Raw genomic sequence first — 24855 nt, 5'->3', positions numbered from 1 at the left:
AAAGCATTCCTCCAAGGCAGATCAAAAGAAAAGCCAGTTCTGTTTTGGTTCTGGACATGATGTGTGGGCTCAGTTTGTCTAGGTTTCTCATTAAGTGTTGTAGATAATTCAACTGAGTGACTGAAAGATATTTTCTAAAGGCCTAACTGGATGAAACCTGTGTTATACCTAGAATGAAAGAGCTGTACAGATAATCCAAGACTGACTTATTTGGTACAGGTCTAAAAATTCAGTTTTGTCACTTCTGATATCTCTCAGTATAAATTTTGAGATAAACATTGTGTTAAAACATAACTATGTCCTGATTTCAGTACTACTTTCTACATTTTTATAGAGCTTCTATCTCTATAAGAAGGATAGAGATACAAGTACACATTAAGTTTACATGTAATTTACTCTGTTTTCTGAGGAGCCAGTAAACAAGGTTGTGGGCTCATTAGGATGCAAACCTGAGCCTAGATACAACCCCAAAACTCAATCCAGTCTGTTAAAACACTTGGGAGAACATTAAATAGTAGTAAAGATTGCCTGTGATTCTTCCCGTAGCATCACACCCCTGGAGCAATAGGGGAACCCCTGATGGACACAATGGCAGGACCAACCCTAGGTTTAGAGACAGAATTCAATCTAAACATTTGGAATTGGAGAGTCAATAGAATAAGCTCAATGAAGGTTCCAGAGAGAGCGTTTGTGCTGTTGTTCCAGGGCTCAAACGTACAGGTCAGAGTGTCTGTGAAAAAGAAGGTGTTGATGGAATTAAGGCAAATAGTAGACATTTAAAAAAGAAGAAAATGTGGAACTATTAGATATATTGGTTTAATGAGATTATGTCATATCAGGACCAACAGTATTGCTTTCTCTAACGAAAAGTGAATATAATCACTCATATCTACTGTTGTTATCTGTAATGACTTCACTTCCATTACATATTTTTTCCTCAGTTGAAAACAAGAAGCTGACCTTTTGCAAGTGGGAAGATCAGCTTTTTCCTTATTGGCATTTATAATATTGACTGTTGCATTTAGCAGTACTAACTTAAAGTCTAGACTTTAAAGTTTAGCAAAAGAGGCTCTTTGCAGCCTATCACCACCTGTAACAACCTAGCCATCCCACAGTGGCAGTAACACCCTGTGCTTATACAACCTGGAAAACATGATAGCAAGTGAATTCACTTGCCTCCAAAATGCCATCATTTCAAGCTAGAGCTCAGAAATCCTTTGGTTCTAGGAATGTTCTATATGCTTCTAGGACCATCTAAGAATTTATAAATAATTGAACCTTAAAAAGGGGGGGGACTTATTGTATTTCTCAGATACTCTAGTTAAAAACTTGGTTTGGCTTATTAGTGAACTAACAGTGAACTAGTTAGTGAAGCTAACAGCAGCTTTGTACCGTCACTTGAGGAGCTAGAGAAATGTCTGGGTCCTTGCAGTCCCTACCTTGACTACTCCCACAAACACGAGATTATTCTCCCCATAAAGGGGCAAAAAGCCTTCTCAAATGACAGGCAAGAAATTGACCTGTAGCTAAAGAAATCTTTTTTTCCTGTGTGAAACAAATTTCTTGACTCAAGCAACTACTCCATGAATGGGTAAAATAGAATTTAAAAGGAGAAAAAAAAAGACCCTCAATGCTGGATAGTTTAAAATGTTTGAACCTAAGAAAAGGGTTAAACATCATTTCCTCCATTTGTAAAACATCATTTTATCATTTTTGTGGGAAAATCCCCAATTCTTTATTTTATCTTGGTGAAACGTGAGCACAGCATAGTTAACATTGGTAGGTTATTTTTTGGAAGTCAAAAAATAAGAGAATTTTAATTCTAGAAGAAGCATTCTACCCTTGGCATAATTCTCTGCCTTTGCATTATATCAACAACTTACCATATGAGCACTTAGATAATGCTTATGAACACTTTGAAATGGTTATATCATGCATGATACAACGTGGTACCTGAACAGAAGTGAAACATGGACCTCACATTCATCAGTCCTCATGTTTCATTGCAGCAGAGTGTGACTGTAGAATGCATTTGGCTTAAACATGAAATAAAGCATTTACCAGGCTGAGTATAGGACACTTCTGGACTTGGTGATGTCTTTGGCTTCGGAGTAACACGCTGGAACACCTTAGGAGCTGAAAGAGAGAGCTCGGATCATGAGTCATTTGGTTTTAGCATCTCCCAGTCTTGCTTAACACATAAGATATGACAAAGTATAAGACTGATTACTGATTTTAAAAAAGTATTGAAATGGGATTTAGATGGAAAAATAAACCTTAAGCTCTAAAAATAGATCAGTTAGAATTCCAGATACTTTAAGAAAAATGAAATCTGAGAAACAGCAAAATTTGACTAAGCGTAAGAACAGGATGAATCATTTTTTAAAAACATCATTTCAGAAGAGATAGCAATTTATTAATGCAAGAGTGCTCTTCTTTTGTGGATGTTTGCTTGACTTCTTAAACCCATCCCCATGTCTTTCTGTGAAGATGAATTCAGTGAAGTCAGAATGGGAGCCCATGATGTATGGAAAAGAGCAGCTTAAAGTCAGCTCAGCAACGGCAGAAAGAGAAGTGGGCAACAGAATGGAATGGGTGGGCTCGCATTCTACATCCCCGGCAATTGTTAAGCTCTAAATAAACCTTTAAATGACATGTTCACAAACCAAAATTGTCTTTCCACAGCTGTTCCTTTGGAGTAACAAGGTGCTAATGTAATAGATACCAGGAAAAAAAAAAAAAGGTCTACTTTGTTTATAGCTCATTTATAGCTCATTTTACAATTTCAAAAGTATTTTCATAAGGATTATGCTCTTTGATTCTCACTGTAATGCTGAGAGGAAGGAATTATCAGCTTCACTTTAAAGCTATTTGCCTGGGGTCATGTGATCATTAAGCACCAGAGACAAGACTTGAACACTGAGGTCCAGACATGACCGCTAGGTCCCAACACTTGGGCTCACTATATCCCAGCTCTGCAGGTCACATTTTAACTTGTTCCTCATTTTTTTAGGTGGAATTAATAAACCGGTCCTAACTGAAAGGGTGATTGTGAGAATTAAGTGTGAAATGTCAAAATGATGTGAAAGCTATACCCCTATAAATATCTGTTTCCACTTCTGGAGAATCTTTACAAATTTGACATTGAAGGATCTGAGTATATTTTGCTTTTCACATTATTTGCCCCCTCAAGAATTAGGAGCAATTTTGATGGTTATAAGATTTCTAGATATAAAATCATTAACAGGACTGTTCACTATTACTTATGAACATAGGAATCTAAAAATCAAACCTGTATTTTAATGATGAAATATTCTTGATGGTTTCTTCCAAATTTTTGATCCCACTATCCCCTCAAATGCCAAATATAGTAAATTTAAATTTTGCTATCTAATTTATCAACATAGTTTAAGTACAAATGAGGTGGCATGCCCAATTACAGAATTTCATTCTGAAAATAGTGGTAGATGAATACATTGTATTGCTCTTTAAGTTGTACACACTATTGTTAGATGATGCCCTTATAGCCCAACAATAATAATTTGCATCTGATATTGATATTGCACGTACGAACAGAACATTCTCCCATTCAAATGGCCATTTGAAATTCACAACAGCTAGCCAGGGGTAAAGAGGGAGTACTACTAGGGTTTAAATATTTGTTTTTGAACTACTGAGTGATACATATGTATACATACACAAATATCCTTGAAAGACTATAAAAATCTAGGGTATTGCTGGGATCTATTAATTAAAGCTCATATTTTCCTGGGTAAGAGAGATCCTAATTTCACCCACTTTTAAGAGGAATAAGTAGAGTGCATTTTTTCATGATCAATTTTCCAAATAGTCCGCTTACACTAGGTTGCCCTGACAAAGCTAGAAGTGTTTGGATTGTAGCTACTTTCCAGGGGAGATGCTGATGGGCTGGGAGTTTGCTCAGTTGGGACAGAATCAGGATGCTCTCTTGTTATAGTCTGCAGTCACTCCAGGGTTTCAGAGTGAGAGTGGAACCACTGAGCGTATGCATCTATCCATTCTGAAGTTGCTTACCTTGTCGAGGAAGGTTAGCTAAAGGTTTAAATCAAAATCAAACAAAGTTGAAACTTAGAATACAGTGTCATAATGGGAAATTAGAGTAAGCTCCTGAATTACTGTATCGTATTTTTATAAGTACAGAGTACCGCTCAAAAAGATAAAATTATGAATAAGTCTTCCTTCTTAGTTCATATCTCCTTTACTTTTTAAAATGTTACTAATGAGGACTTTATATCTTCAATGTCTTAACTTCCAGCACTTCTTGTTTCTCATCTTTTCTCTTATTTTCCATCATTCATTGTTTTATGCTTTCTTATTTCTTTCCATTTCTCCTTTTTCTGCCTCATTTGTTCTATGCTTTATATTCACATAAAAGATTGAGAGCTTCTTCTCGTGATTTTATCTGCTGATTTCTTAAAGTTAGATTTTAGTTTCCTATCCACAAATTTAATATACTTGCTTTGTTTTTTATTCTTATTCTATTATTCATTACTTATTCACTAATCATCAATTATTTTTCCCAGTATTTCTTATATATTAATAGTTCAAATTTATTTCTTGTTATTATTTTAAATTTCTTATTCTTTCAGATGATTGTTCCTTTGGTATCTTCATCTACTTACATATCACACCCATATTATTTTTTAGCAAAGTTTTAGTAATTAAATAAAAACACATTTTAAAATACATTAAAGCAGATTTAAAATCGTTAGCTAGATGTAGTACATGGAACTGTTTTTTTAAGGAGTTTTCCTTCAAAGTAATAGGTAAAATTTCTCTCAGAAATATTAAAGAAAGTGTTAATACCTCTCAGATATTAAAGACCATCCCCACATCTACAGTTTTTTTCTTTCAGTAGGGATACAGAGATATGATTAAAGAATTTGTGTTGGTAATTCAGAGCTACTACCTAGATCAAGCATAATTTTGATGCTGCTAACATTTTCCTTTCCCCAGACCATTGGTGATAGTTAGGGTTCCTTTCCTAGTAAATTGGGTAGGTGCACTTCATATGCTTTTTGGAAGTGGGCCATGTATAAAAAATAAATTTAGATTTAAGGGACTGGCCTAGACTATAACTTCCTTGACTACAGAAGGATGAAATTTTGTTTCACATTCCCAGTGTCTAGCACATTGTCTGGCGTGAGGTCAGCATGCAATATAGTTGTTAAGTGGCTAACTGATGAAATGAATTAGTTAATCAGCCACTTAAGCATCAAGGGTGGTACAATTTTAAATTAGGAGAGAAGAGAGACAGGAGATCAGTTGATTCATGACAATAGACTAGGCATGACTGGGTATATGCTTGGAGTGGGGACCAATGTTAGAGATGTCTGGAAAAACTGATGGACTGCAGAGGCCGGATGAGGAAGAGGATAAAAATCGATGTAAAATGCTCAGGATCTGCAACAGATATAAATGAGAAACTGAAAGGAGGGAAAGATGAGCTTTCTTTGAGGCATGTCAATTTTATGGTAGCCTGAAATGGAGATCTGCCAAGTCAGTCAGAGGAATTGGACAAGATCTTGGTTGAGAAGTTAGGGTTAGAGTTAATCATTCAATCATTCAAGTAAGAGCTTTTTGAACAGAATAAAAAATAGTTTATAATGACTCTTGTTTAGGTCCTTCTCAAAATTCCTAGCAAAACAACCAAAGCAATATTATGTTACTATTTTATAGGAGAGGATATATATTAAAAATCTTCACGACCTAATGTTAAATAAAATTGACTGAAAGGCCAAAAAAAATTAGGTGATTGGCAGGGGGAGGACATTCAAGGACCATGGAAGGTTTTCTCAAGCTGCGAGAAGTAAAGGGAGTAGGCAGGCTACTCTTTTAAGAAATTCCATTCTCCTCCATCCCCCTCTCAAATAATATAACAAAAGGGAAGCTTCTGGAATAAGCTACTCCAATAATATACTTTTTGATAAAGTCTAAAAATAAATGTAAATATTTATTAGGTTTCAAAGGAAGTCTTATTTTATAAGGGTTAAAAACCTAACTTGCTATAATTCAACAGAGTAACTCCGCTAACATCAAACTTTTCAGGCCAGAATATAAAATAAGTATTTACCTGGCTGTGTCGGTGGGATTCTTAGACGTGGAGATATTTTTGGTTTGGGAGGAGCTCGCGGTGTCTGCTTGGGCACTAAAAGAAAGGATATAGGTTCGGAGCCCTTGAGGTCTTCAAGAGTCACAGTACCTAAACCTCTAGGATCTCAGAGATGTTTGTTGAGTAATTGAAGACCTAAATACACAGCAGTTAAAGTTCCCAAAGAACCACAAAGTATAAGAAGGTAATTTTCTTATTATAATGGAAAAAAAAAAGGCAGCACATTAAAGATATCCAAGATATTCAGCTGGCAAATGAAACTGTTGGAATTTTAGAAATATCCACTTCAAATACCTATTAAATAGGTTAAAAATAAATTTCAGAATAAAATAATTCATCATTATAAGTTCACATCGCTTTATCAGAATAACCTAGTATATTTTAAGCGCAAAGAGATACAATTTCTTGTAAATAAAAAGCACATTACATTCCAAATATACCTAGAAAATGAATGTATCTTAATAGTGCTAATGGAAAAAAATTAATCTTGTTAAACAAAACACAATTTTTATTGGTCATATTGGAGAAGAAAAATTGAACAGAAATTGAAAGGATACATTATTGAAGAAAGTTATTCTTCTGCTGAGCAATTCCCAAAGAAGTTCTAGGACACTCAGTGTAAAAAATCAATTATTTCTTCACCAAGAAAAGTTAATCCTGCTGGAGGAAAAGAATTATCAAATGAAAGATCGCAGCTTGTGGAAATACCTCGTTTGGTTGGGTTCAGTGTGTTTGGGATAAAGAAAGATAAGAAGAAATAAAATGGTTTTCAAGGTCACGGAGTTTCAGGCACCTTAAGAAAAGCTTGCTGAAAATAAGAGTTATAAGATAAAAGAAGAAGCTGAGTCTGTAGGGACTTCTTCCTGATAGTTAATCAAAATATACAAGGCATGCAATGGTTTCAGTGGAATCTTGTCGCCTGTGGAGAGATGAACAAGATATGTTGGAGATTACACTGGTTTAGGAGCCTGGAGCTGGGAGATTTAGAGTTCCCTTTGCGGATCACTCGGTCTACAACATTGGGTTCTTCATCCACAGTAACAGGATTTTTAAGAGCCCTTCCAACCCTAAAATTCTATACTTCTATGGTGTCCTTAGTCTTGTGATATTCTGACTCTGAACTGCTTTGCTTGCTGAAGTTCGTACTGATAGGCTATTTGCTTCCCCAGGGTATAAGAGACCATCTTGCAGGTAAAGGCATGTCATGAGGCAATTCTATAAAAAATGATTCAGAATGAGATTAGTATCACTGATAGTATCTACGATTAAATATTTCAATCATATTAATGATTAAAGCTATTTAAAAAAACTTTAGAAAATTAGAGATAATTGACACAGATCCAGTTAATGCAGTCAGTGTGGAATTTTGGTAAAAATTAAACTGTAGAGTTTAATAGGCAAAGGATATTAACAGGATTTGACAGGAAATTTTAGAGGACAATGAATAAAATTAATATCCATATCTCCTTTGGAAATAGAGCCATATAAAATAGTTTAATGGCCATCAAAATACAAGTTTGGGCTTATTTATGATAAACTGACGTTCCAAGAGAGCCTGCAGATATTGAGAAAATTTTCCCTTGTAAGAAGCATATTTAGTTACCCGCATTGATGATTTGTTTTCCCATATTTCAAATTCCACCATCAGGTAAACCCTTATGACTTGCCAAGTAACCAGTTTGACTTCAGTTTCTCTTATTTGTATGCAGTGAAATGGCCAAACTGCCACAGGAAGGAGCAGTAGAAAGTAGTAAGGGACCTGAATAATGACAAGATGACCGACCAATTGTACCCCCTTTTGTGGAATGCTCCAGTATTTCTGGAGGTTTTGGTTAATCTTAAACAAATTAACTATCTTAAAATAGTTTTTATATGACCACAGACCTTGTAAAACTAGTCAAGATGATAAAGTATTTAAAATTGGGATATTTATATTTTAAAAAGAAGATAAATGTTCTTCCCCAGAAATATTACTATTTTCTGTATGAAAGACTTGCAGAGTAGCTGAGAGGTGTTTTTCAGTTATATCCTAAATAATGTTCACAACACTGCCATATGACTGGCTATAGATTATGGATAGAAGGAGGAGTGGGGCATCAGAAGGGTAGAGTCAAATACCGTGAGCAGTGATTAAGTTAGGGCTTCTGATAACTAGTAATAGTGCCCATATATATTGTCTTTCCATTCTTGTAAGTTCTGCAAACACTCACCTTCTACATGAAACAAAAAATAACGTATTTACCCGGTTCGGTCTGAGGCTCATCTGGGCTGGGTAGGATTACAGTTTGGGAAGGCAGAGGTGATGTTTCTACGGTAATTGAAGGAAAGTACCCAGGGTTACTATAGCACTTCACACACCTTGAGTACAGATGACAGAACAGATGGTGACAAGTAGATTTTAAAGAAAAAAAGAAAGCAAATTGCAAGTCTACAGCAAAATAGCACTCCTACTTCTTCATAATGCATTTAGTTTAAAAGCTGCTTAGAGATGCCAGGTTACAAAATACTTTCAAGGTAAGCAATAGCCTTACTTTTTAAATCCTCACTCCACACTAGTACATCCCCAACAGTGCTAGAAAGATAGGTTCAGGAGGAACCATAAGGAGAAAAATAAATTAAAAATGTAAGGCATAAGCCATTCAGCAGCATTGAATTTTGTTTAACTAATGAAGAAAAAAATCAAACATGTAAATGAATGTGATGAAATGAGTGTTAATGGAAAGTATGTTGCTAGGGCAGAAGGTATAAACGGATCATCATACAAAAAATATTATCTGAAGTATTCAACGTAATACCAAGCTGGCAGAATGTTTAACATTAGGAAAAAAGACACTTTAGATTTGACAGTTTCAGTGACTGAAGTAGAGAGAGACCAAGATCTAGATACAAAGCTGAATGGCAGAAGACACTTTTTGGACAATGGTTATGAATAGAAGCACCTAGAAAGAAAATTAACTGCCATGACAAAGAATGATGTTGCAACATGAATTCACAATGAGGGAGAACTTGGGTTCTCAGGTGATGGCGACAATGAGGGCAAAAACTGCCAGGGTGTGTCATTACCTAGCGTGGTCTCAGGTGGTTCAGACACATTTGTAATAGATTCCACAACTGTATCAAAACAAAGGAGAACAATTTTAAAAAGCTTAAGATGTTAGGCCACAGTCAAGTATCTCTTTCTTGAATATCAACACACCTCATTCTCTTGAGAATCTGCATCACATTTTTACAGACAGGACAATGGATTAGGATAAGAAAAAAGAATCAAGAGGGAAATCCTATTCTATAACCCTAATCCTCCAGCTAATATTTATGTTTTAACTGTCATTAACTGTCAAATTTATTATGCCTCAATATTTAGATACCACAGAGAAACTGAAATTTCTGTATTCAGAGAGTCACTTATCATTTTAATTTTAAGAATTCAAGAATTTTAGAAGCTATAGCTCTTCAAAGCTATTCCACTGTAGATCCAGCTTGAACTTTCAAATTATATGAAATGTGATACTAATTAAAATTTTTTTGAATAAAAGAATAGAAGCATGAAAACCTTTACCACCTTCAGTCTTTGGCTCCTCTGGCCTGAGTGGTGCTTTGGCAGTGGAATATACATAATCTATTTCAGTTGGTGCTAGGGAAGAAACAGGGAATGGAGGGTTAGTGGTGGACAGCCCATAACACCCACTTTAATGGAACACTGCTTAATTTTAAAACAGAGGTTAATTAAGTAGATATATTTGTGAGAATAAATAACATTTAGGTAGATTATGAAGATGACTACAATGAAGGCAGGAAATGAAGACAGTGTGCAGTGTGGAACACATACACACACACACAATAACTGGCAGGGTCTACAGCGATTTCTACCTGGAGCAAAGCAGATGATTTCACTTCCTTATTTTTGTTTAAGGATTCTAGTGAGAAAAAGACATAGAGTGAGTCCTTTGAAAGCATGGGGATGAATCCTAAAAACAATATGAAAATGAAAAATAGGATGTGCATATTTGTATTAAAAGTGATCAGAATATTAAAAAATGAAATTGTGCATTCACAGTGAGAGGAAACTAAGCAAGGAAATTGTGAAACTTGCATAGCAACACAGCAGATACTAGCAAAATGGGCTGTATATAACATTTGACTGTCAAGTTTCACTGGATGAGCACAGGCAATATGTGAGGAGCCATGAAATGTCACAAAGCATGAAGACATCCCAAAATGACTTCCACAATGAGATGGAAAAGCACATATACCTGACTTCCCATTGGGGAACATTATTACCTATAGCCTCCTTTGATGACTCAGTGCTAAATGTAACCGATTCCAGGACTTCAGAAACTAGCAAAAAACAAAAAATGGTAAAATTGATCAAGGATGGGTTGTTGTGAGCATTGAATGAATTCATACAAACTAAGTATTTAGACAAGTGCCTTGTACCTGTAAGTGCTCAATGTCAGCCGTTACCATAATAACAATAGCACTATTAACCCTAAAGGAAACTCTAATAACCAAATTCAGAATTTTATAAGTATTATAAGTTATCATTAACAACCACAGAACCTTGTTCCATCAACATAAGCATCAAAATGCCATTTAGCTAATTAAGAGATACACAAAAGGAATGAAGTGAAATTACAATCCTATGTTAAAAATAAGATCTGGTGTTTCAAAATAAATGTCAGAGAGTCGCAATAGCATTGAAAAGCATGATCTTTAAAATTTGTTTTTAATTTTGAAGGGCAATAATGTTTAGGCTCATATTGTGTAAGGTGAAATTTTGTTATCTTTACTGAAGTGAGAACTTTCTCCTTCCTTAATGGTCACAATTGAATGAGCATTCTTTTCACATAGTAGAGCAGAAGTTTATCTTATTACTAAAGAGAACCACAAGTCTGTAACTTAGTGAAAAATAAAGGTAAAGAATAAAATCAGTTCTTCTAAGTGGTTCTGTTGACTACTTAATCAGATATGTGATTATTCTCTAATATTATACAGAGCAAACCCAAATGAAGATAAGTATTTCTATACAGTTGAATAACATAATTAATATGAAATAATGTATTACTAATTTACACCAGTATGCAATCATGGAAGGAGCATGTACAATATATGGAGTTATTAAATGTGTATTCTTTTGTATTTTTTAATATTTGGAAATACAACACTTGGGGTATGCCCCCTGAAGCTCATGGTGTACCCAGATAGATTAAATAATCTATTTACCAGGTTGACTTTGTGTCATTTCTAGGCTTGGTGATGTCACTGGTTTCAAAATAAGAGTATGCAGTTCAGTGGGAGCTGAAAGAAGAGGGTCTAAGTTGTCAAACTAATTATGGATAATTTCACAGGTAGCAACACACAGACCTTCAGAATCACAGGGTTATGGAGAGGCAATGCAGAATATGCATTATTTAAAGCAGAGATTGGCAAATTATGGCCCTCCCAAATCCAGCCCTCTTCCCAACCTGTGAGCTAAGAGTGATTTTTACATTTTTAAATGATTGAAAAAAAATTAAAGGAAGAGTAATAATCTATGACATGTAAAAATGGTATGAAATTCAAATAAAGTTTTATTGGAACACAGCCACACCTACAAACTAAGATGATTCAAGGTGTATTTACATATCACTTACATCTTGGCTTTGGTTACCTACAAGCTACAACAGCAGAATTGAGTAGCTGTGACAGACTGAATGGTCGGCAAAGTCTAAAATATTCACTATTTAACTCTTCACATAAAAAAATTTGCTGATCCCTGATTTTAACTATCCTTCTAGAAAAAGGAAGAGCCTATTTGTAAAACTGAGGTTCTCAATGACTACTGTATCTGAATCTATATTCCCACAAGGGCTTTCTAAGTATTTCCTACAGCTGGTTTCATGACAGTATCATTAACAAAATGTTCAGTATCATCTAGGAGTGTTTTATTCTATGTTCCAGTTTGACCACCCCCTTGGGTACCCTCAATAGGTGTCAAAACTTTTTTTTTTTTCTGACTAGGTATTTTTTTAAATTTATTTTTATTTAGCAAATTTAATCATTTATACATATACATATGTTCCCATATACCCTCCCTTTTGCGTCTCCCTCCCGCCCTCCCTATCCCACCCCTCCAGGCGGTCACAAAGCACCGAGCTGATCTCCCTGTGCTATGCGGCTGCTTCCCACTTTTGCTGTTCCCACCATTCCAACCACTAATTCAAATCCTACTTAATTTCAAAGCTCAACTATTCTCTATCAGCCCACATAGATCCTTGACTCCTTTAAATTTTTTTTCTAAAATTTTTACCAAACAAGCTGCTTTTGTATAAGCAAATTATCTTCTATCTAAGAAAAACTCAAGAACAGGTTTTCTTCACAATTATACTGTACTTTATTCAAGAGGTAAAACATGCCCTTACTTTTGATCTCTTTCTCTGCTCTACATTCTATCCTACTCAACTGCTAATGTGGTGCTGGGACCACAGAGGGCAAGGAAATGGTTGTTTACCTAAGACAAAGAAGCAATGCTATTTTAAAAAGAGATGAATGGAATAGAATGCTAAGAGAATTGAATAAGATGCATCTTTTGTCAGAGGGAATCCTTATGCATTTGGCTACCATATAAATCTCCAACCATGAACCTTCTTGTCCACATGAAATTGTAGAGATTCTACCTTCTCTCTTAGAGGTCATAGAGGTGGGAAATGCAAGTTAGCAAGCCACATCACTGTCACTCTGGGGGCCCAACTGCAATGGGCTGGAAGGACTCCTTAAACAGAAAACCATAGATTTTCTTGATTTTTAAACTGTGAAGCTTTGGGAAATTTAGTGTTTGGGAGAAGGCTTTTTTCCCCTATGATTTGAAACTAAAGGAAGAAAACCTTGAGTTGCTATTGTATTTGTAGGTCTAGAAACCATCAACAGCATTGCACCTGTACCAATGTTTTGTAAAATATTAGATTTTCTTGAGTTTATTGCCTGAGTTTGAAAAATTTTACTTTACCAATATAATTTGTTCCTTATCATGAGGGTCTTTTAGAGACCAAAGTAATAACAAAATTTGTTAATTTAAAGATATAGGTATTAATGTGTATAATTAGATACTCAGAGAGATTCCTACTTAGTAAAGGTTAAGAACCAATGTTAAACTGTGGTGGAGAATAAGGAATAGTCAAGTTCATCAATGATGGGGGAGCCTGTAATTTAGATTCACTAGAATTGACACTTCCACGAAGCAACTTGTTTTTGGTAATTTAATATAACAGGGAAACCTCATTCCTTAAAATAGGAAGAGATTAATGAGGATATCACAAAAATCTTACAGAAAGTAAGCTGCTCGGAGAAATTTCATGGTACTTAATTATTATCATTTTGTAGATCTAAATACCAAATAGAAGACAAACAATTTGGACTTCAGACTCTTCACTGAATCATATAATGAAATGTTAAAGGGGTTTTCATGGAAGATAGATTTCCTCAGCTGGATCCAGGGACAACTGTTAAAAGCAATAGGTAGCACCTTAATTAAGAATCCTGACTACGTAAAAGATGAAGCATGAAACAGAATTACAATAGCACTCGAAGGAAGTGGGAGAAACTCTGGCCATGACAGTGATGGAGTGGGTTTTTAATGAGTGTAAAAGCATTTAATGAGGTCACAAAAATCATTACCTAATGTTGTTTCTGGAGCTTCAGAACTATGAATAACAGGTTCAAAGCTAGTAGCAGGAACTAACCAAAAGCAAAAACATGAACACAAGAAAGTTTAAACACACATAAAAAGTCTTAATTTTTCTTTCAAAACATTAGTTTCAAATGACAATTTTTTTAAACTTTTGCATTCGTAGAAAGCAAACAGTCTCTGTAGCTAGGAATAATTCATTGCAGAAGGTAGGCACAACCTTTGAACTCTGCTATGAATTTTAGTATGGTCAACATGAGCCTTTCCTAGGTGTTTGATTTTCTGATTCTCATATGGAAGCTAGTTTTGGAAAATCTGTTTAGGCAATATACACAAAAAAATATGTGAAAGTAACTTGTAACATTTCTTGGAAGCTGAAAAAAAATACCTACGTTTATGTACTCACAGCTATAATAAATTGATAACGTGTTTAAATGTAGATATAGCAATAAATAACCATGAGTGACTATGCCAATCTTGCTATAGATAAGAGAGACCAAGAACTTCATCCAAGAAGCAGCTGTTAACCACAACTTAATGCCTTGACTCTTAGGGAACATGAAGGCTGTTACTTCCCATTGGAGACACTACTTTGGGACTCCACTGGGACAGGCTGCTAGGGCTTACCCCTCAAACCATGAAATAACACATTTACCCAGTTTGGTCTGAGGTGCTTCAGGGCTTGATGTGGTTTTAGGTCTGGGACGTGGACGACGAACTCGTGATGTTTTAGGAGCTGAAGGAAGAAACGTTGGATTACTCTAGTGAAGGTGGTTTTGGAAATAAGGTTCTAGATTTTCTAAATATGTTATATTTCCTTGAAATTTAAGACATATATTTTAAAGATGCAAATATGTTTGCCTATTTTGTTAATTCTTTTATCACTGAAGATTCTTCAGAAGTAAAACTCACACATAAAATTAAGTCAAGAAATGAAGAGTCTTGTAAATGTCTAAAAAAGGTAAGGACTATCATCAAACCATAGTAAGTTCACACTAAGAAATTACATATGCCCCCCATCCATGGAACCATACAAATTGTTATGATTTAATTGGTCTAGAGAAGACATAGACATTCCCAACCATGTCTGAAACTAAGCTTTAAATGTGAGCACTGTTTAGACAAAAGTACATGACACAAATTCAATTAAGATTACATGGTAGACAGACATTTTGATCTAAGTCCATGCATAGCTTTTAAAAACAACAGGTAACTTCTTTTTAGAGTCTTCAATACTCTTATTAAGAAGAAAAATAAAGTTGAAGGACAGCAGAGGATGACAAGATAGTCTTATGAAGCTGGTGATAATGTTATTACAATGATGATGATGATAGAGTGGACTGACAATGAGCAGGAAAAAATTGTTGAGGAACACAGAATATCATTACCTAACGTTGTTTCTGGAGCCTTGGTTCTAAGAGTGACAGGTTCAAGGACTGTAGGAAGAACTGGCCAAAAATAATAAAATAAACCAAAGAGATTTAAAAACTTCACTTGAAGACTAATTTCAGAAGCCAATTGTTGAGCTTCAGGACTGAGAGAAAAGAGACACTTGTTCTTTGCCAATTTGACCAAATTGTGGTGAATATCAATTAATCTCATAAAATAGGTACACCATTGTACTTTGCTCAATATCACTGTGTTCAACAAGAAATTCTACATGTTTGATTATCTGATTCTGGTATGAAAGACTCTGCTGGATAAGCTTTTTACACATTTATATAATATATAATTTCTAACTACTGGAAAAAGCATTTATCAGTCTATTTGTACTTCTATACAAGTTGACATAAATGTCTACTATTTCAATAATCATGAGTACAATAACGAGTTCATATGTTTGAAAGTATAAGGATCAATGTAACAAATGGAATGTGTTCATCAAAATTTCAAAGTGGTCCTTGATTCAATAAAAGTGAAGAAACTCTGTCAAACCCTGTTAGAGAGGAGAGAGAGTCAGCCTACTCTATCACAAAAGCCCATCATTTAAACTTTCAAGACTCAGGCACATTCAAAAATTTGACCATTAACTAAAAACATCATTCCTTGAAACAAGAGATCTACCAATATAATCATATAGACACTAATTCAATAAAAAGTAACACAATAAAAAAAAACATGGTATTTCCACAATTGATGAGGAAAAAGTGAGTGATGAAAATAAGGGATAGGTGGAAATTCATGTTTGAAAGGAAGCTTAAAATAGCCAATGCTGTTTAAGCAAATGCACGTGATCACACGACACAGCATTGAGTGGTTACATGGCAGTTTGACATCCTGAAATTAGTATACACACAGTTCTCTTAAATTCAACAGATAACTTGACATAGAATGTAGCAAAACTGCAAGGTAAAGACTGTAATGGAATGACAACAGAGGGTATAGAAATGGTTTTAAGATGCAGGAGAACCTGTGGCTAAAATGGTATGACAATGAGCAGGAAAAGCACTATTTGAAGGACACGCATTCTCATTACCCACGATTTCTGGAGCTTCAGTTCTAAAAGTACCAGGTTCAAGATCTGCAGTGGGAACTAGTCAAAAGCAAGGAAATAAACACATGTGAAAAGTCAGCAAATTAAATCTTACCAGTATAATAGTGCTTCAATAGGTATATAACAATTTGAAATTATTTTTCTGAAATTACATATTTGATATTTAAAGACTTGGTCACCTAAAGCCAGGTAAACTTTCTTTATGAGATAGTTACAGCCTACACAAACTGATAAATATCTCAATAAAGTCAACATGATATTCTCCTAGGTGTCTAAGTACCTAATTCCAATCATTGTAGAAGACTGACCTAGGAAACTTTAAACATTTTACCAAATATATACTTATGTAACTGTTATGGCAGTTGTGGGCTTTTCTGCGGAAACTTTAAGAAAACAGCATGCCCAAGTGTTCATCACAAGGAAGAAAAATATCTTTTTTTCTATTTCTTTAATTTTGTATCTATATGAGATGATGGATTAAACTAAGTAAAGTTATTGTGGTCATCATTTCACTATGTACATAAGTCAAATCATTATTCTGTACACCTTAAACTTATACAGTGCTGTATGCCAATTATATCTCAATAAAACTGGAAGAAAGAAAATAGCATGTCTAAATAAGCATGGATACAATAAATAGCTTTCGTGTTTGAAAGGAGGCATAGAAAAGAATTAAGCAAAGTGAATCATGTAGATCTTGTTGAGAGCTCATATTTAGAAATAGGCTGAGAACTTGTTTGAGGCAAAGGCACTCAACAAATCAGGATAAAGAACATATAGTGTGTGGTGCCCAGTAGGCAGCTCTCTGCTCTAATCACAAAAATTCCGTACCCTAGATAGGAGGGAGAGACAGTTGCAGGAGAGATCACTGATGCTTCTAGGGTCAGACCCAAACTTCTGAGTCATACCTTCAAGGATTTTCTTCAACTGCTCCTATGGACCCATCCAAACTCAGTACTATTCATCACCTCTTGGAAGCAGAACCTCCCTTATTCCAGAAGTCTGTGCTCTCTGGTTGGTCTCTACACCTTACTTTCTGTCTGTTTATCTCCATGATTTTAAGACCCAACATCTTTCCAACTCCTTATTCCTGTCCTTCACAGACTTTTCTCTCTTTCAGCTCAGAGATGTTTATAACCCCTGCAAAAAACAGCTCAGAGCTTCCCTGATGGCGCAGTTGTTGAGAGTCCGCCTGCCGATGCAGGGGACACGGATTCGTGTCCCGGTCCGGGAGAATCCCACATGCCACGGAGCGGCTGGGCCCGTGAGCCACGGCCGCTGAGCCTGCGTGTCCGGAGCCTGTGCTCCGCAACGGGAGAGGCCACAACAGTGAGAGGCCTGCGTACCGCAAAAAAAAAAAAAAAAAAAAAAAAAAAAAAAACACAAAAAAACCACAGAAAACAAAAACAACAACAACAAAAAAAACCCCAAAAAAGAAAAACAGCTCAGTTTGCACAGACACACTGCCTTGGTTCAATCTTTTAATGTTTCACGTTGAGGCAGGTTCTGAATTTGACTCTACTACAGACTGCGAAGTAAAAACAAGCCGCCAGCTTCTGCGATATCCTCACAGATCTTGATGGGCTATGGGGAGATGGAAGGCACTTCGTGTTTGTTTCTTGAAATAAAAATGCTTGGTTCTATTTAAGACATTTTTTTCTTTAAGAGAAGAATGGAATGGAGTAAGAAAAAGTAAATAAAATACATAGTAAAAGAGTAGATCCTTGTGTAGAAAGCACAGGGAATTCAGCTGCCACGCGCGTCTCCCCCATCATGTTTTCCTTTGCTAACAGGGGGAAGCAGCAGCAGGTCATTTTGTGCCTTTACCCACATGAGGCTCACAGGGGCTATCACTCCCACTACTAGCATCAACCCCAGACTCCCAAGAGCTGCAAGGACTCAGTACTTTAATGAGAGACCCACATTTACCCGGTTTGGTTTGAGGTGCCTCAGGAGTTGGTGTGTGTTTAGGTTTGGGACGTGGACGACGGGTCCGTTTTGATGTTTTAGGAGCTGAAGAAAGAAAACCTTCAGTTACTACAGAGTCTGTAGCTCAGAAGCTATGGGTAGCATGACACATGCCTCTAGGTTTCCTAAAACTTATTAGATTTCCTCATATTTTAGGAAATGTGTCTTTGTAACTTTTTAATTGGAAACTTTCACCCTTATTCTAATAGTATGTTTGTTTTTTTACAAGTGAAAGTTCATTGGCAATGAGTCAATTATAAAAGTGAAGAATCATTCATAGAACTCTTGTTTGAATAAAAAGGATAAGAATCACTGCTCAAATATTATGGTAGTGGTGATAGCCAGGTACAAACTCTTTGACAGTTTACTAAAATAAGACCATGTCATTAACTAAAATGTCAGTTAAAGAACAAATATCACAGACAGTTAAAAAAACAGTAGACCTTTAGATCCACAAAGAACCCTCCCTGACACCATAATAGTTGTCAGAGTCAAGAGAATTGCTTTTTAAACCCAGCTTTTACAAAACATTGGTTAAAAAACATACAAGATGACAAAAACAATTTCAGATGTATAACAGTTGACCTGAGTTAGGTTCATGCATGGCTCTCTTAAAAACAAGGGATAGGGCCTCCCTGGTGGCGCAGTGGTTGAGAGTCCGCCTGCCGATGCAGGGGATACGGGTTCGTGCCCCGGTCTGGGAGGATCCCATATGCCGCGGAGCGGCTGGGCCCGTGAGCCATGGCCGCTGGGCCTGTGCGCCATGGCCGCTGGGCCTGTGCATCCGGAGCCTGTGCTCCGCAATGGGAGAGGCCACAACACTGAGAGGCCCGCATACCGCAAAAAGGAAAAAAAAAAACAAAAAAAACAAAAAAAACAAGGGATAACTTGTTTTAAGAGTCAGAGAGTTCAATTCTTTTAGGATGAAGAATATCATGGAGTGACAATAGAGGATGATACTGTAGCTTTATGAAGCAAAAGAACCTGTAGCTTTGATGTTGATGGAATGAGTTTGACAATGAGAAAAAAAAGCACTTACTGAGGATCACAATGTGTTATTACCTTGTGTTGTCACCCAAGCCTCAGTTCTGAATGTAACAGGTTCAAAGTCTGCAGTAGGAACTGACCAAAAGTATTAAGAATAAACCAAGTGATTGTTTTAAATAAACTCAAAACATTTACTTCAAAAAGAATCTTACTAGTATAATATAGGTTCTAGAACTACATAGCAACGTTTAAAAACTCTTAAACTAGAAGAGTAAAAGTTGATTTCCTAAAAATTGGCCATACCTCAGTCAGGTACCTATTTCCTTATTCCTCATTCTTTGATGATCTGATTCTAACTAATAAGCCAAAGTGGGATGTGTGGGTATTGCTAAGAACTTATCTTTGGAAAGATGCTGAGGCCTAAGCATGATGAATCAAACTGGGTATCCCTCCAGACTAAGCAAAGAAAGAGCATGCCTTCATGAGCAAAGAACAGCTTGCTGATATATCCTTGATCAAATCTCAACTGCTTCATCAGGTGCCTAAAGATCTCCACCATGGGAGTCCATGGACCAATCAAGATCTAGAAAAGCTTTGACTACCACCTTGAAGTCAGACATCCTTTATACTAGTATTACAGTTAGACTTTCTCCTTTGGTTGGTCTCTACTTATATCCATTCTTTCTGATTTTATTCCTTTCCATCTTTCTACTCATCTATGTACTATGATGATTTCAAGGCTCCACTCTTTTTAAATTTATCTTTCCCTGCTCCAAATATTTATGTCCCTAGCGCATCTTGTTGGTAGCACCCAAATATCACTCTTGTATTTGCATAGATGCTGCCTAATGCCATCTTCTATTTTATTTACAAAGAAAAGGCTTTTGGTCTTAACTGTCTTGCAGGTTTGAGGACTAAAACATGTCTCCCACATCTGATATGTTAGCATCTTTAGAGGTATACAACTTGGAGGATACTGAAGGCACTTAGTGTTTGTCAATTTGAACTGAATATGCCTAATTTTTCACCAGAAGCTTTATTTTCAAGAGATAAATGGAAGTTAATAAAATGCACAGTGACAAAGATTTTACAGAGGAAGCAAGAGGCATTCAGCTGCCCCACAGATCTCCCCCTACTGTGCTCTTCTTGCCAGCTCCACAGTGGGAACTGCAACTTAATACAAGTTGTATCTTTACTCTCATGGGGCATATTGGTTACTCCCCAAAACTGGGATTACTCAACACCCTGCTGGGTTAGGTTGTTGGGACTCTAAACCAGGAACACAAGTTTACCTGGTTTGGACTCAGGTACTTCAGGACTTGGTGGGGTTTTTGGTCTGGGATGTGGATGAATTGTCTGTTGTGATATTTTGGAAGCTGAAGGAAGAAATTCTTGGGTTATTACATAACTACATCACCCATGGTTCTGGAAGCTATGGGAGGCAAAAAACATGACTCTAGATCTTCTACACCTTGTTAGATTTTTGCTTGTTTAGTTTGAGATTTTTGTCACATACATAACTCCTTCTATACCTTCTTTTATCATAGAAGATTCTTTGAAGACAAAAATCACTTTTTAATATAAGAAATAAAGATTAGTAATTATAATCAAAGTCTCATAGAGCAGCTTGACTGGGCAACAAAAAGGTTAAGAACTGTTGCTAAATTTTAATGGATAATGAAGAATAGTCATACTCAATCTGAGGTTTATAATTTAATCTTCCAATCTTTGGTACATGTTCTAACTATTAAAATAAAAACGTATTATTACCTAAATAGAAACAAAACAACAAAATACTATGCAAATAGAAAAAAGGTAGAAACATAGATGTGCAATGAATGGATCCTCCTGGCCCTATGAGAGCTATTGATGAGTTTATCTGTCTAGATAAGAGGGAGATCGGGATGTGTTTGAAAACCAGTTTTACCACAAGCACCGCTGGAATAAAACACAGAATGACACAATTTTAAACAGGTTACGTGGCAAATAAATATCCTAAAGTAGGGTCACACATGACTAGTTCTATTAAAAACAACAGGTAATTTAAGGGTTTTCATAATTTTAAGAAGAATGTAATTGAATGGCCACAAAGAATAAAACTGTTGTCACATGGAGCAAGATGAAACTCTGGGTCTGACAACAGGCAGGATAAGTCTTGTTGAAAACACAGTTTATCATTACCTAATGTTGTTCTGGGGGCCTCTGGTCTAAGAGTGACAGGTTCAAGGACTGTAGCAGGAACTGACCAAAAAACAATACAGTAAACCAAAGAGATTTAAAAATACATGAAAAGTTAGAACATTCACACCCCAACAAAACTTGCTTATATATCATTCCTTCTACAGAAACAAAGGAAAAAAAACAGAGAAAGAGTAGAGGATTGTTCTTTGAACATTTGGCCAAACAATAGTCATGGTCAGTCTTAGGCTTATCCTTGGAAATATCTTGAGTCAACATGAAATTCTTCTAGGTTTTAACTAATGGATTCTAACTGATATGGAAAACTCTGCACTGGAAAGTATTTTTAGGCATTTACCTAATATACACTGAAAACAGAAATTGTCTTTAAAAAAATCTGATCAACCTGTACTTCTATGGAGGCTGAAAATGAGCCCTTACTGTGTTTAAGTAAACACGGATACAATAGACAGTTTATAAGTTTGAAACAGATATAAAAATTAATCATTGAAATGGATGGTGTTGGTCTTGCCAAGAGCTTGTCTATGGAAAGAGTCTGAGACCTCTGTCCAAACCACGACATATAAAAGAGCAGGATAAAGATGGTTACTCAGTCTGAAATACTCAATAGAGCATCTCTCTGGCCTAAGCCCAGAAAAAGTGGAAATCAAAGACTGTTGATGTCTCTCTATCAAATCTAAGCTCTTGAACCAGGTCCTCAAAATCCTCTTTCAATTGACTGGATGGATCTATCCAAATGTAGCATCATCAACAGCCAGGTTTTGACTGTGAGAAGTAGGACAGTCTGTTCTAGGTGCCCCCAACCACCACACTTTTGGTTCTTCTGCCTTGGTTCACATTTCCCTCCATGCATTCAAATCCTGTAGTGGGCCTAAAGCCCAAGGTCCAAGGTCCAAGTCCAGTCCACCTTGATCTTTTCCCTTGTACCATGCAAACATATTCTCAACGTTACAGTTTTAGAAATGAAATGTCTCCCACAGCTGGCATATCACCCACAGTTGCCAAAATTGGTCCAGGAATTTGCAAGGTACTTACAATTTGTTTATTTAGTTGAACATAATATATTGGCTTTGCTAAAGAAGTAAAACTGGAATTTTATAGTAAAAAATATACTAAATGTATGTCAAGACTCACACATAAAAAGAATATGGTATTCTGGCACCAACTGTATCTCACCCAGTCATGTTCTCCTCAACACCTGGTAGAGGAGACATTACTGATGATGCCTCATGACTTCATGCTTAGAAAGACTATGAGCTTGGCACTGCTTTGCGTCCTCACTGGGACAGGTTACTAGGGCTCACCCTTAAACCAACGAATCACACATTTACCCGGTTTGATCTGAGGTACTTGAGGGCTTGGTGTGGTTTTAGGTCTGGGACGTGGACGACGAGGTCTTTGTGATGCTTTGGTAGCTAAAGAAAGAAATGCCTTATGTTATTCTACATCGTATGGCTCTGGGTACTGAGGAGAGGTTTTTCCAAAACCTGTTAGAGTTTTTAAAGTTCCATGAATTTGTAGTTTAAAAGTTTTACTCCTTTTATGCCAATCCATCTTTTTTTTTAAGGTTGAGGGTACTTTGGAGGCAAACTCATGTTTATAGTCAAATTACTCATTCAAGGCATGAAAATTAGCACTTGTAATCAGATACTCATAGAACTTCCTCACTGGGGGAAAAATGAGAAGGAGGACCAATTCTGGTGCAAGGGGAGGGGAAGTTAGGGTCACACTAAGACCCTAACTTCAGATTTGGATAATTTCCTATTTGTCAAATTAGTAATAAAACACATCATTACTTAAAACACCAACAAAGAAACAAACATACCATGCAAATAGTTTTTTAAAAATCTAGAAACTTAGATGGCAAAGGAGCTTAAGAGTAGCTGTTATTGCTGATCAGCCCAGAGAGGAAATAGATCCCAATTTGTTTTAAACTCAGCTTTAACACAGAACACTGTTCAACGAAGCACAAGGCAATGTGATGATTTCAAATGCCCCACGTGGCAGGTAAATGTTTTGAACTAAGCTCATGCTGGCTCTCCTAAAAACAACAGGAACCTTGTTTTTAAGAGACTTCAGGGCTCTTCAAGTGAAGACAGTGACTGAATGGCAGTGGAGGATGATAGTGGTCATCTCATGAAAGAGGAAAAGCCATGTGATGGGGATGGAGACTGAACAGACTGTACAAGGAGCAGCAAAAGATCTAGGCAAGTGGCACAGGGTCATTACCTAATGTGGTCCCAGAGGTCTCAGTTGTAAAAGTAACAGGTTCAAGGTCTGTAACAGGAACTGAAGTAATAAACAAAAGAGGTTTTTAAAAAAAATGTGTACGAAGAGCTACAACATTCATGTCAAAATGAATCTTGCCAGTGTAACATTGCCTCTAGAATATTTTTTTTAAATTTCTGAATGAAGGGTGTTATGGACTGAATTGCCTCTCCTCAGAATTCGTTTGTTGAAGTCCTAACTCCCAATGTGACTGGTCTTTAAAGATGAAGTTAAGGTTAAATGAGGTCATAAGGGTGGGGCTGTAAGCCAATAGGACTACTGTCCTTATAAAGGAGAGGGAGAGACACAGGGATGCTCACACATAGAGAGAAGGCCCTGGGAGGACACAGTAAGATGGTAGCCATCTGCAAGGCAAGGAGAGGGATCTCAGGACATATTAAACCTGCTGATACTTTGATCTTAGACTTCCAGCCTCCATAGCTGTGAGAAATAGATTTCTGTTGTTTAAGCCACCCAGTCTGTGGTATTACAGCAGCCCTAGCAGACTAATAGAAAGGGAAATCAATTATTGTGCTCAGACTTGGCCAAACTGTAGTTAGGGATTTCTTCATCTCATGAGATAGTCATTGCCTTTGGTCTCTGTTTAGCACCACAAAAGGAAAACAGTTCCTGTAGTTAGTGTTTGAATATCTGAGTCGGCTATGGTAAACTTTAGGATATTGTTAGGCTTTTACTTAAATATGTTTCTAACAACCCTCAAGAAGCACGTGAAAAACTAACCTGTACTTCTGTGGATGCTGAATAAAGAAAATATCTACTATGTGTATCAAATTATGGTTGCAGAAAAAGTTCCTAAATAACCAAGCAGCCATTACACAAATAGCCAAAAATTGTTCTGATAATCTTGCTGAGAACTCAGCTTTGGAAAGATCTTGTGACTTCTGTCCAAACAAGAGGACTAGGTTAAGAGGCAACTTCTTAGTCTGTGGCATCCAGTAAACCACCTGTCCACTCTCAGTACAGGGAAAACTATCCAAGGATGGGAAGAAGAGACTTCTGATGCTCATTAAGAACAATACTAGTCTTATTCAACTGGTGTCATTCAAATGCATCATCACCAACAAAAATGTTTTGCCTGGCACTTAGAAGAAGCAGGGACTCTGCCCC

At 36.4% G+C, this 24855-nt stretch overlaps 1 protein-coding gene across 12 annotated transcripts in view; it reads right to left on the bottom strand.

Annotated features, from left to right (window-relative positions):
- ABI3BP (ABI family member 3 binding protein) overlaps positions 1–24855 on the bottom strand; it is a 252995-nt gene that overhangs the window by 65232 nt on the left and 162908 nt on the right. For 6 of the 12 annotated variants that reach the window (XM_082624926.1, XM_082624927.1, XM_082624928.1 and 3 more), the window contains 2 exons: positions 6113–6187; positions 2062–2136 (listed from right to left, as the gene is read on the bottom strand). In XM_082624926.1, coding sequence (XP_082481052.1) covers positions 2062–2136; positions 6113–6187 — 150 coding nt within the window. Of the gene's footprint in view, positions 1–2061; positions 2137–6112; positions 6188–8393; positions 8460–9214; positions 9263–9710; positions 9783–10429; positions 10487–11371; positions 11447–13801; positions 13862–14466; positions 14548–15199; positions 15260–16287; positions 16345–18234; positions 18319–19335; positions 19396–20552; positions 20637–21441; positions 21502–22790; positions 22875–23688; positions 23749–24855 lie in introns of all 12 variants that reach the window. The other 6 variants (XM_082624917.1, XM_082624921.1, XM_082624922.1 and 3 more) reach the window with 4 other exon arrangements.

The sequence above is a fragment of the Mesoplodon mirus genome (genome assembly GCF_964341445.2).
Source record: "Mesoplodon mirus genome assembly, chromosome: 6".
Classification (NCBI taxonomy): domain Eukaryota; kingdom Metazoa; phylum Chordata; class Mammalia; order Artiodactyla; family Ziphiidae; genus Mesoplodon; species Mesoplodon mirus.
Note: the sequence above shows the minus strand (reverse complement) of the source record. Positions and strands in the feature narration are given on the sequence as shown.